A 12,900-nucleotide genomic window follows, 5' to 3' on the forward strand; every position below is an offset into this window, starting at 1 on the left:
AGAGCTTTTAGAGGCTATTTCCAGGGTACAGCATTTATGTGACAAAAGAAAACAGGCTGCTTATTGTTTTCTGGAATCTGGTTAGATTGTTATCGTTTTGGTGAAGGCAGTACTATTCATGAAGATGCATACTTACGGTATACATTTTTTTCTATTCTGTGAGATAGCTGGTTAAGATTTTAGTAAAAATCCATTTGAATTCAGGAACTTTTGGGGATTGAGTAGGGAGAAAAGTGAATTTTTGCTTAGACAAGAGTGATTTTTCAATAAATCTATGTATCCTAACATGTTCAAATAAGCACTTAGATTTTAATTTACCCTCATTATAAAAGAGTTGGCATCTTTTCCATGTTTTCTAATCTAGCTGGGTAATTGTTCTTACTGCACGCTTGTTCTCTTTCATAGTCTGATGCGCGTGTGTAGGTGAGACCTAGGAATCTTACGCCCTGAACCTGCCACTAGCCTGATGGCTGGACACAGAAAATAGATGAGTCCCTGGAAGACTGTGTGGTCTATAACATTACATACAAAATGACAAAGGAGTTGTGGTGCTGTGAGGGACTGAAGTTTCCCTTTTCTCTTCCTTCTCTCTACAGAACCTAAAGGCAGATCCAGAAGAGCTTTTTACAAAACTAGAGAAAATTGGGAAGGGCTCCTTTGGCGAGGTGTTCAAAGGCATTGACAATCGGACTCAGAAAGTGGTTGCCATAAAGATCATTGATCTGGAAGAAGCTGAAGATGAGATAGAGGACATTCAACAAGAAATCACAGTGCTGAGTCAGTGTGACAGTCCATATGTAACCAAATATTATGGATCCTATCTGAAGGTAAGGCTTAAAATAACGTGCTTTTCCGTTCTGCAGCACTGGGCTGAGGTGCGAGCAGGGGATGGGAAGGACTCTGATAAGATACGACACAGCAGGTTTCAGAGCAAGGAGAAACGTTTTGACCTTCGTGATCAAAAGAACCTGGCTTCAATGGTTCTGTCATCTCAAATGTCACCTATAGAAGTATTTGTGGTGAAAGTGTTTGATGTTATAATTCTCTTTTGAACAAGAAAGAGTCTTTCTGAGTGGGACTTCGTCAAAAAAACTGCTTATTAAGTTATTATAACAGTTATTCATGTAATTTTAGGACTGCTTATGATTAGTATTAAAAACTCATACCAACTCAAGAATGTTAATCTTTTGATATTCTCAGTTACCAGCTGTGGTTTAATTTAATGCTGTTAAGAACTGCTGATGAGAATTGATGGTGTTGGTTAGTTAGCTAGCTTATCCACACTTGACTTTTAAGAATGCTAGGTAAATTAGTAATTACTTAAATAAAATGGTAGTTATAATATGATACAAAAATTGTCCTGGACTGCCACTCCATTCTTTAAGTGGGAAAGAATAGTATTAAATAGGATTAAAAATAGTATTAAAAATGTTTTTCTGATCCTGCATGGAACCATTTTACCATTTTAGAACAATCCTGTTACAACACTAAGAAGGCTTATGACTGTTCCTTGTGTTTCAAGTTCCTCGACATATACCCGTTTCACCTAACTTAAAAATGTTGTAACCTTTAAAATGGGGTTTTAGAAATCATAAGAATTGGTGAAAAAATATGCTCTGAAATAATTATTGTGGAATACAGAACTATGAAGAAAGAAATGACGATTTTCTAGGGGAGGCAGCGATAAACCTGGATAATTTGGGCTAGGCCTCTTCCTCTCTTGGCCTTACCCTCTAAAGTCTCTAAGTTACAACTCGTAAGCTGCTCTGATGTCAGAAGGGAGCGTGTAGGTTTTGCTTTTGTAGAAATATAATAAGGTATAAGTCAGAGGATGGACAACACTGATTTGCTAAAATGGATATTTAAAGGAAATCAAAATTGAGCAGTGGTCTCTTTTTTAATCCCTTGTGTAAAGGATGGCAATATGTTATAGGTCAAATGTAGCATTTTGAAATGGAAAGAGTTTTGGAGTCAGGCGTCACAGGACTTGAATCTTGTTGTCATTTACTTTGGTGTGTGGCCTTGAGTGAGTTTTCGTTATTTTTTATAACTTCTCTACTTTCTTGTTTGCAAAATGGAAAATTATGATAGATACCATATGTTACAAAGATAAAACGGAATTAAGTATGTGAAAGTACCTGACATGTAGTAGGTACTTAATGAGTATTTTCCTTCCTTGGTAGCGTTTATTCATACCTCATCTCTTAAATTACCCTGGAATGAAGGTAGTTTGCAGTGAAGGTATCCATTGAGGTTGAACCAAGAAAACCAGGACCAAAGAATGGAGGAAGAATGCCAGCAAAAAGAGCAAATGTTGCTGTGATAGGGCACCCAGTTTGGGGCTTGACACAGCAAAAAGGAAAGCACTACACGTGTGACTTCCGTGGGGGAATGCCAGCGTCTTCTTGATGTTAAATATCTTTTTTTTTTTTTTTTTTTTTTTTTTTTTTAATGAGATGGAGTCACACTGTAACCCAGACTGGAGTGCAGTGGCGTGATCTCAGCTCACTGCCCCGTCCGCCTCCTGGGTTCAAGCGATTCCTGCCTCAGCCTCCTGAGTAGCTGGGATTACAGGCGCTTACCACCATGCCTGGCTAATTTTTGTATTTTTAGTAGAGATGGGGTTTCACCATGTTGGCCAGGCTGGTCTTGAACTTCTGACCTCAGGTGATCCACCCACCTCAGCCTCCCAAAGTGCTGGGATTACAGGCATGAGCCACTGCGCCTGGCCTCGATGTTAAATTTCGATTGAAAACAAACAGCTAAAGAAACTCAGTTTGGACTCTGTCCACTGTGCTGCCTACTATTCCCTGTGAAATGACTTCAGCAGTAGTGTTCTAGTAAATTCAGCGTTGGATTTCATGTGGTTTACTGATGTTGTATTTTAATACGAATTATTATTATGGTTTTGGCAAAGGAAGTGTGGAGGATCCTGACAAATACTTGGTGATTTATACCAGCTAATATTTAACTGTGGAAATTAAGGATCACTGATTCAAAACATCTTCTTCAGCCTCAGCTCCTTAGCACAATTTCTACTGCATGCTGGAACAGATTGCTTTATTGTGGCCACAGTACATATCTGCACGTATCTAGAGATTCCATCCAGCAGGTCCTGTTCTTGCCTGAGTTGCTAATTCTAGAACACTAGGTTCCAGATCAGCCTAACCTTGATCTAAGTTTGCCCCTGTATCTTGTTTAGTTATCGTGACACCAACTGCCGTAGTAAGCTCCTTAAATGTATAACAACTCGTACGTGATAGAAATGTATCTCTTCCTCACTGGTTGCCCTGATCCGTGGGCTGTTTTCCTTCAGACACTGATTCAGGAACCCGAGTTCCTTTTATCTTATTATTCTTTCATCTTGACAAGTGACTGTGCTCAGCTGCCATAAGTCAGCGTTGGGGCAGAAATGGACGCTCACGTGTGGGAAGTTTTTATGTGCCCAGGCCTGGACGTAGGGCACATGATTTCTGTTCATGTTCTCCTGGCCAAATCTCAGCCACGTGACCACACCTGACACAGGGGAGGCTAAGAAATGTCACTGAATCGTGTGCTTCATGGAAAGAGGACACAGGCTGTATGCACAGTAGGCTGGCCTTTTCAAAGTCGCTTCATCTCTGTAGGAAGTGGAATAGCTCGGGGAGTGACCTTCAGGTGCTGATGGCCTCTGGGCAGGTGGAAGAGTGTTCATACTTCATCCAGTGCGCTCTCTGTATTTTACTAAGCAGATTGTCCTTTAGGGAATATCTCCCACAAGAATGCCTGGAAGAACGTGGCCATTGTGGAAAGTTGGCCCAGATTTTAAAGCCATGTGTAGGACAATTGTCTTATTTGGCTACACACATCATGAACTGTTCTTCTAAACAATAATTAACTATTATAATTGAGCAGGAGAAGAATCCAGACCTGTAATTCTGTCTGCCCATTCTTGTGGAATGGAGTGTCATGAAATTCTTTGGCCCAGAAGAGGACCCTCCTGAGTCAGAGGCCATTCTTCCATCATCTTGGTAGGTTTAGAAAGTGTGGTCCTAATGTCAAGTAGGATACAGATTAAATGGATTTGTAAGACAAATGGGTCTTTGCCACAGAGCTGGAAATAGTGCTCTGTATAGTTTTCATTGTCATTTTAAAACACTCCCTGTAGCATTCAGAGCTAATGTTCTTAGTTCTTTAAGGGTGATTGGAGAGAGGGCCTTAGGATTTCACCCTGTGTTAAGGGACTTTTATATAGCAGGCCAGGACAAAGAAGAAATAACCAGAAACGGTTTTCTTCATTGCTGGGGTAGCTAGCATTCACAGGTCTCATAATTAGGTTTTGGTTCATTCCTCTAGTCTAGAAAAAGAGATTTAAAACAATAGATAAGTGGTCTGAATATTCTGAACGTTACTAACGATCTGGTGAGTGGTAGGTAATTTTGACAGTAGCAGCGATCAAGTCACAGAATTGCTTTGTAGCATGTTTGTTTCCCCCAAAGATTAAAAACAAGGACTAGAATTTAGGGAGGAGAAGGACCAATACAACAGTGATTTTTTTTTTTTTTTTAATAGTTATGGATCTGAGGCCTGGAACGGTCTTGAAGATGATCACAGACCGTGGAAAAAACTTCACCCATTGTAGTTTGTGTTTACTTTTTGGGAAATTAAACCAGCTGGGATACTTAACCAGAATCCTCCATGTCCCAGCCATTATACCCCTGGAGTTTTCTGCCACTGAAGTACCCTCCACAAAGTCCAAATGAAACTGCCTGTGTGTGGGGTTGGGTAGATTATGGGGTAGGGTGCAGGAGGGGAGAGAGAATTTTTTGGTTTTGTATTTTAACTAGGCAGTGAAGACATACAATTGTAACAGAGAACAGGATGGTGTACAGGATTCTGACCTGTTTTTTCTCAGTGCACCATTTGCAAATGTGCATTCCCTTCAGCACTTACAAATCTCATCTTTTTTGTTTTGTTTTGGGGAGCTTGCCAGCCTATCAGTGTCCGTATTGAGATTCACTTTTAGTTATAGCCAAGATTGTAGTCTCAGATTCTAGCACAGGTACTCAACTGGTCGCCGTTTGGGCCGCTGATTTTCTGGAGGAAATGCAGCTATACTTCCATGATTACTATGAAGATTAGATCATGTATGTAAAGTGCTAGCAAATAGAGTTTTAGAAAATGATGATTTTCCCTTATTAAAAAAATTTTAAGTTTCTGTGCCAGACTCAAAATTCACAAGTCTTAAAATAGATTGTTAGCATGCTAAAAATAAGGTTTATCATTTTCTTTTATGATAAATTATTTATTCCTCTCAAACATCAAACTGGTTTAACCAAAGCAAATCAGGTACAAGGTCTTAAAAAAAAAAAAAAAAAAAAAGCTGTGCTTTTCAAATTTCTTCCTTGCTGTAGTAGTTTTTGTTGTAGTGTCATTATTAAAGAAACATGCCCTGTTGTCTCATTGTGGATTCAGATCCCCAACATTATTTACAAGTTTTTATCATTTCCTAAAAACTTTCTGGGTATTTTGACCCATCAGATTCACCAGAAGGCTAATAAGGGAAAGTCCCTTGGTGAGTTTTAGAAAACCAAGTACTCTCTGAAAGTACAGATGATTCTGGGAAAGGGTTGATTGTGGGTACGTTACAGGTTCGTCATCTCACTTCGCAGTCATCTTTCCAAGTTATATTCTTGGGACTTCTGTTGTTTTTTCTGCCTTCCCCAAAGGGGAAATAGTAGTTTCTGATGAAATAGAAAAACCAATCATTTTATCCTTGAGGAAAAAGGTAAAAAATACTGATAGAAGTGGCCAGCGTCTCCATGAACGAGGCTGCTGTGCAGACTGTCCATCTGTGGTCTTGGATGCTTCTCCTCCCTGCGTAACTAGTAACTAGCCCACTGACTCTCAGATGCGCCCTAGTTTGGACAATAGAAAATAATCAGCCTACTTACTGTGCCTGTCTGCAGAAAAACACCATGATTCTCTGCCTTGCCCATATTGTATGATAACTTCACATTTCAGAGAAATTAGTCTAGCTACATGATGATGAATGTATCCTGTTAGGACACCTGTGAATTTTATCTTCACTCACACCTTTCTTCCAGCTAGTTCATAGCAAACCTTGCTCTTGTATTGGCCCCTGGCTTCAGGCATACTTAGGAATTCAGATGGGTTATTATGTTAGTTTCTAAAAGCATTTTAGTTGAGATATATGCTTGGTGTGGGTGAACCTCTCCTGTGCCTCAGAAATTCTCATCAAAGCACACAGTGTCTTTCTCATTCATGTCTTTCCTCCTTCAAAGGCAGAGTCCCAGCAGCACTTTCATTGAGATGGTGAAAATGAGATACTATTTTAGTGCATATGGAGAGATGATTTGCAGTTTATTTGAATTAGATAAATGAAATTGAAAGGGCCCAGAAGAAAGTTGAGACTCCACAATATGGAGAAGCTCTTGTGTAGTCTGAAGTGCTTCTGTGGTCTTAACAGGGAAGAGAACTGAGCCACCTAGATCTAGCACTGTGTACCTCTCTGTCCCTCCTGCCACTGCCCCGTATGGACTTTCCTCACTGAAGGCACAGGTGACAGTGCAGATGTTTCGGCTGCCGCTACTTTGGGGTGTGGGTGGAGGCCAGGAATGCCTGTCACATGCACAGGATGGCCCCACACAGGGAATTACCCAGCCCAAGTGTCCACAGAACCACTGTTGAAAAACCGCCGTGTGGAACAAACCTTTTGTCTCAGAAAATAGGTATAAATAACGGTATCTCTAGTGCTGACGTTTGGGACTCTTGGAATATCCCAAAGGGCAGTTTGGATGGAGGGTCTCGGGGGCCACGGCTGTGCCCACCATGATGTCCGTGGCAGGACCCAGTGCAGGATTTGCCAGCATCGTGAGAAGGGCGTGTCCATACTCGGGGCAGTGTGTCCATGCTGCGTGGGCCGGCCAGCCTCTGCTCGCGAGGCTGTGAACGCTCACACAGCACCTGGAAAGGGTGGTATCTCAGAGGTGCTTTTCTGGGTTACTTTTGTTCTGAGGTAAGAAGGGGCAGCAGGTGGACCCTGATGGGCTGCAGAAGCTGGTTCGAGGCAGGGACTGATTACATAAGTGTTGGCGGTGACCCCGGCAAGTTTGGTGTTTGTTATAAACCCCGCTTTCCGCAGTTGAGCAGAAGACGCCACACATGAGAGGGAGCCCCTCCCTCACTGAGTCTTAATGGGACGTTTGTGACTCTCCCTTGGACGCTTGTACTCTTTCCACAAAGTTAATATTCCCTGAGATATTATTTACATCTGGAATGGGGCTGTGTGACTGGAGGTCCTCACCTGCCCATGTTTTTTGCATGTTTTGTAGCAAACTGATAATGACCAATGTCAGATTTTATCTGGCTTTATATTTTGACCTTGTTGATTAGAGTAGTGTTAATGAAGGAGAAAGAAGTTAGGGACCGGCACCTTGCTTTCCCTTTTTTTTTTTTTTTTCAAAAAACCAAAAACTAATTTTGGGTGCATTTAGGGTTTTTGTTTTGTTTCTGTTTCTTGGTAGACATGACATGTATTTTTAGTGCTTAGCAGAGATCTTCCCAGTAGCCTTTTTGAGCTTTGGACTCCTTCCTAGCCAATACAATGGCTATTTCACTCTGCTGAGTCAGTTGTTGCTCATTTTCTGGTTGCATTTCTTCCTCCCTGTTCTATTTATGGACCTCAGATTAGAGTTGAGTTTTTCATATTTTGCAGTTCATGGCACCGTCATCGTCGTCCTGTGTAAGATCCTTTTCTGTTTTAACCTGTGTCTTCAGTAAATAAAACATGGTTTTGTGTATGGTGTATGGGTTTATTTTTCCCCATAACATTTTAAAAAAATTATGTGCTGTAGGCCAGGCACGGTGGCTCACGCCTGTAATCCCAGCACTTTGTGAGGCTGAGGTGGGTGGATCATTTAGGTCAGGAGTTTGAGACCAGCCTGGCCAACATGGGGAAACCTCGTCTCTACTAAAAATACAAAAGTAATTAGCCAGGTGTGGTGGCATGCACCTGTAGTCCCAGCTAATTGGGAGGCTGAGGCACGAGAATCGCTTGAACCTGGGAGGCTGAGATCGCACCACTGCACTCCAGCCTGGGTGACACAGCGAGACTGTCTCAAAAAAAAAAAAAAAAAAAAAATTACAGTAAAATTCACTCTTGGATGTATAGTCCTATGTGTTTTAACATATGTATAGATTCTTGTAAGCCCCACCACACATAGGAACCAGAACAATGCTAATGTTCCAAAGAATTCCTGAAGCATCCCCCGCCCCGGCAGTCCCCGATCTGTCTTTAGCGTTTTGGCTTTTCCGGAGCACCATGGATGGAATCACACTTCTATTGTTCGTGGCTTTTCTCAGTTACTGTCATGCCTGAGGGATCCGTCCATGTTCATGCATGTGTCACTTGTTTGTTCCTTTTCACTGTTGGGTAGGGCACCATGGCATGTGTAACCAGGTTGACCTAGCAAAGGACATATGGGTGTTTCCAGAATTTGGTGATTATGAACCATGTTGCTATGAATATTGATGCACTTTTTTGGTACGAACATGTTTTTCACTTCTCTAGAGTAAATACTTATGAGTAGGATAGGTATTTGATTTCTATTTAATGTCTGTTTAATTTTCCAGAGTGCCTATATAATTTTGCATCCCCGCCAGCATTTGGGGTAGTGTCAGTAATTTTCATGTTTGCCATTTTAGTAGGTGTGGAATGGTATTTCATTGTAGTTTTCATTTGCATTTCCCTAATGGCTTATGATTTTTGAGTATCTTTTTGTATGACGCTATTTCCATGCAGTACTCTAGACTTTGAAGTAGGAGATTCATTTTAGGTAAATGCTACCATGTGGGAATATGGGGCCGGGCATGGTGGCTCATCCTGTAATTCCAACACTTTGGAAAGCCGAGGTGGCAGGATCACTTGAGCCCAGGTGTTCGAGGCTGCAGTAAGCTATGATTGTGCCATTGTGCCCCAGCCTGGGTAACAGAGTGAGACCCTGTCTTTTATTAGTAAGGAAAAAAATACTACCATGTGGTTGTTCAGAATAGCCTTACCAGCTAAACTCCTGCTAGCAGCGGGTGTTTGTTTCTGTCTTTAAGTAAAAAAAGTAAAAACCTTTACTGATCTACAATTTGCATACAATTCACCCATTTAAAATATACAATTCAAGAGTTTCTGGTATATCACAGTGCGGTGCACCCATCACCACAATTTTAGAACATTTTCATCACTCCCGAAAGATACTCTGCCTGTCGTCATTCACTTCCCATTTCTTCTGAAATTCCCCTGCCCTGGCAACCACGGGTCTGTTTTCTGTCTCTATAGTTTTGCATATTCTGGACACCTCATGTAAGTGTGGTCATAGAATATGTGTCCTGTTGTGTCTGGTTTTTCACTTGGCATGTTTTCAAGGGTTCTGTTGTAGCCTGTGTCCGTAGCTGCTTTTTATTGCTGAGTAATATTCCATTGTATGGATAGACCACATTTTGTTATCTGTTTGTCAGATGATGGATATTTGGGTTTTTATTTTTTGGCTGTTAGGAATACTGTTCCTATGAACATTTGTGTACAAGTTTTTGTGTGGATATGTTTTCCTTTGTTTTGGATGTATTACTCGGGAGTGCGGTTATTGGGTCAAATGTGTTTTGGGAGCCCCCATCTAAATTGGGGTTCCAGTATCAGAGTAGCTAGTGACTCTTCCCTAAGGGGAACTGAAAGGCAGTTGGATGTGGGTGATGACCATGTGCCTTTCACAGGATGATGCTTTTACCTGGTGGATGGGCTCATGCATAATAGTCTGAGTCCAGATTCAGGAAACTTGTTTATACTGACAGACACCCCTGTGGGTCTTGTCTGACCTCCTGGCCATCAGTCTGGTGCTGGGAGTCCAACCTTGTTTGCTCCCACGTGTCCTGGGGTAATGTGGTTGGTTCTTCAGATGGAGGATGCAGAGTCTATGCACCATCACAACAGGAAGCAAGTTCAAAGATATTTTTTAGAAGATGCTTTTGAAAAATGGCTACATAATGATTGTACAGATATCTGAGGTACATGTGATATTTTGATATTACATATAGTATATCGTGGTCAAATCCCAAGTTCAAAGACTTATTACTTACATATTCTGGGCCAGGAGGACAGTCCTCTGTCCTGGGTTATGCGAGGCAAGAATGAAGAGTCAGGCAGAGAGAGAGAGAGAGAGCGAGAGAAAGAGAGAGAGAGAGAGAGTGTGTGAGCACACAACTGGCAGGATGCATAAGAGGGAACAGGGCGTGGGGCTCTGTAAGTTCTCGGGCAGGCCTGAGCAGTCTGTTTAAAGGAAGCAGATGGAACGCTGGGAGCTCAGTCTGCTGGGTGTAGGAGATGCCTCTAAATTCTTATCTTGGCCAGAGAGCTGGGCCTTTTGGGTGTGGTCTAGAACTGGAGACCGTGTCAAGGGTGACTAAGCCCTGCTTCTGGTATGAGAAAGTTAAACTTGGCATTCAAAATGGGTGCCAAGGCAACATAAAATTGGAAGAATTTACTGTAATATGCAAAGTTTATGTTTAACCTTCTGAGGAACTGGTTTTTTTTTTTTTTTTTTTTTTGAGGAACTGTTGAGACTCTTCAGTAGTGGCTTATGTTTTCATGGTACTGAATAAAGGTTTCAATTTCCCCTCGTTTGTTTGTTTTACATTATATTAAGCAGTATCATGGTTTTCACATGCATTTCCCTCATGGATAATCATGGCTAATTGTGTTGAGCATGGTTTGTCTACATTCTGCCATTGATACTATAAAACTTTCTTTCACCAATCTTTTAGCTATTACACAGTATTTTATGTTTATTTCCATTTCTGTTAATCATAACTTTGAGCTTCTATTTATATATGTTCTTAACCATTATGATTATTCTGTTGAATTCATATCTCCTGTGAAGTTTTCTATAGTTTAATGTGTTTATTACATGTGATGATCAAATTCCCTTTCTTTCAATTTTCTAGTCAGGAAATAATTTTCTCATAATTAGGCTCATGAAATATCATGAAACTAAAAAAACGTGCCCAAAACTATATGTTTCGGCCTGGTAACCACATTACAAATTAATTCATTACAAATTATTTCTAGTCTGTGAACAGGAGCTCTTGTGAGTCTCACCAGGGCTAGTCAAATTCCTCAAGCTTGATCATCCCTTTGAGATCCGATGAAACAGCTTTGAAATTGGCAAAGCTGAAGAATGGACTTCAAAGCAGAGAAGGTGTGAGTTGTTTTAAGTGGGAGCTTCATGGGAATAAAATATGAGGTGTGGTCCTGAAGGTTAGTTTGTGAGTTTGTTACAAAGTTAACTCATTCTGATTTAAGACTACTTTGTCTGAGAGTTAGGGGAAAGTGCTTTTTTCTCTCTGCCATAGCTTGTATGGCATGCAACCAGAAACTGTACACAGACATGCCCCTGGCCCCTTTAAAATACCCTTTGTTCCTTCCACCCTCACTTTCCCCGACAGTAGCAATAAGTTTACCAAGAAGATCTCATCTTCTGTCCCAACAGAAATTCTAAGTAGCATTTCCACTCTCAAGCGGGGCTCGTGGTAAGTTGCGTTTAAATTGGCATTGTTTTCTGCTGACCATGAAAGGCTGGTGGTTTACTTGTAGGCAAATACTCTTGCTGTTTTTTTAAATACTCACAGTCTTCTGTGAAATTTCCTATTATGTTCCTTGTCTCTTAATGTTGGTTTTTGATACCACAGGTGTGTTCTCTGACTTTATCACACTACTTTTAACTTTGAAGCGTCCTCTGTTGGGAAAAAATAGCCTTGATTTTAATGTAGTTAATCCATCAGTTTTTTACCTTATGATTTCTGCTTTTGGGATCCTGTGTAAGAAGTACATCAGCTTCACATAGGTTATAAATATATTTATTTTTCTTCTATTAGCTTTATAATTTAGCCTTTCACATTTTAGTATTTAAAGTAGCAAGAAACAGTGGGGAGGGGGAAGAATTCTGGGCAGCTTGGACTGTCGTTGCAGGCTACGTGGTTCTTTATATTTTTGAGTTTATTGTAATGTCAGACACTTGTTATGCATTGGTGTTTGAATTCTCCTTTGGTACTTTCCCTCTTGCATTTTGGGCCTTGTGGATTTATGCGATAACACCGCTTGAGCTTGACTTGGAATAGAGATTTTAGGGTTGGGGGAAGAGATACGCAGTGGGCTTTTGGGAAGTATCATAAAAGAAGCTAGAGACAAGACCTAGTTAGAGGGGAGGCTGCCTTTACCATCATGTTTCTGTTCTTCTCCTGCCCTCCTGATTCTGTGCTCTGGAGGTCTGGAGACCTGCCTCAGGATATCCCGTCCTGGCTGGGAATGAATCCAGGGAGTGTGGTAGTCTAATTTTGGGATCTGTTTCCTCATCTGCAGAGACTGGGCATACTTGTCTTTTAAGTTAGTTGCAGTCTGTAATTGATTTGACTCAGCTGGCCCTAAGATACAGTATTCCTTGTGTAAAGTCAGAGAAATCAGAGCCAAAGATGATTAGAGCTGGAAGGGCCTTTGGAGGTGCTTAGCCCTTATCTTTATTCTCTAGGCTAGAAAACCTTGGCCGGGCGCGGTGGCTCAAGCCTGTAATCCCAGCACTTTGGGAGGCCGAGACGGGCGGATCACAAGGTCAGGAGATCGAGACCATCCTGGCTAACATGGTGAAACCCCGTCTCTACTAAAAATACAAAAAACTAGCCGGGCGAGGTGGCGGGCGCCTGTAGTCCCAGCTACTCGGGAGGCTGAGGCAGGAGAATGGCGTGAACCCGGGAGGCAGAGCTTGCAGTGAGCCGAGATTGCGCCACTGCACTCCAGTCTGGGCGACAGAGCGAGACTCCGCCTAAAAAAAAAAAAAAAAAGAAAACCGTGGCCCAGAGAAG

The 12,900-nt window shown here is 41.5% G+C and overlaps 1 protein-coding gene across 2 annotated transcripts in view; it reads left to right on the forward strand.

The window, feature by feature from the left end:
* STK24 (serine/threonine kinase 24) overlaps positions 1 to 12,900 on the forward strand; it is a 139,290-nt gene that overhangs the window by 60,507 nt on the left and 65,883 nt on the right. For both annotated transcript variants that reach the window (XM_030922253.1, XM_030922252.1), the window contains exon 2: positions 597 to 827. In XM_030922253.1, coding sequence (XP_030778113.1) covers positions 597 to 827 — 231 coding nt within the window. The remainder of the gene's footprint in view (positions 1 to 596; positions 828 to 12,900) is intronic.

The sequence above is a fragment of the Rhinopithecus roxellana genome, chromosome 18 (genome assembly GCF_007565055.1).
Source record: "Rhinopithecus roxellana isolate Shanxi Qingling chromosome 18, ASM756505v1, whole genome shotgun sequence".
Taxonomy (NCBI): domain Eukaryota; kingdom Metazoa; phylum Chordata; class Mammalia; order Primates; family Cercopithecidae; genus Rhinopithecus; species Rhinopithecus roxellana.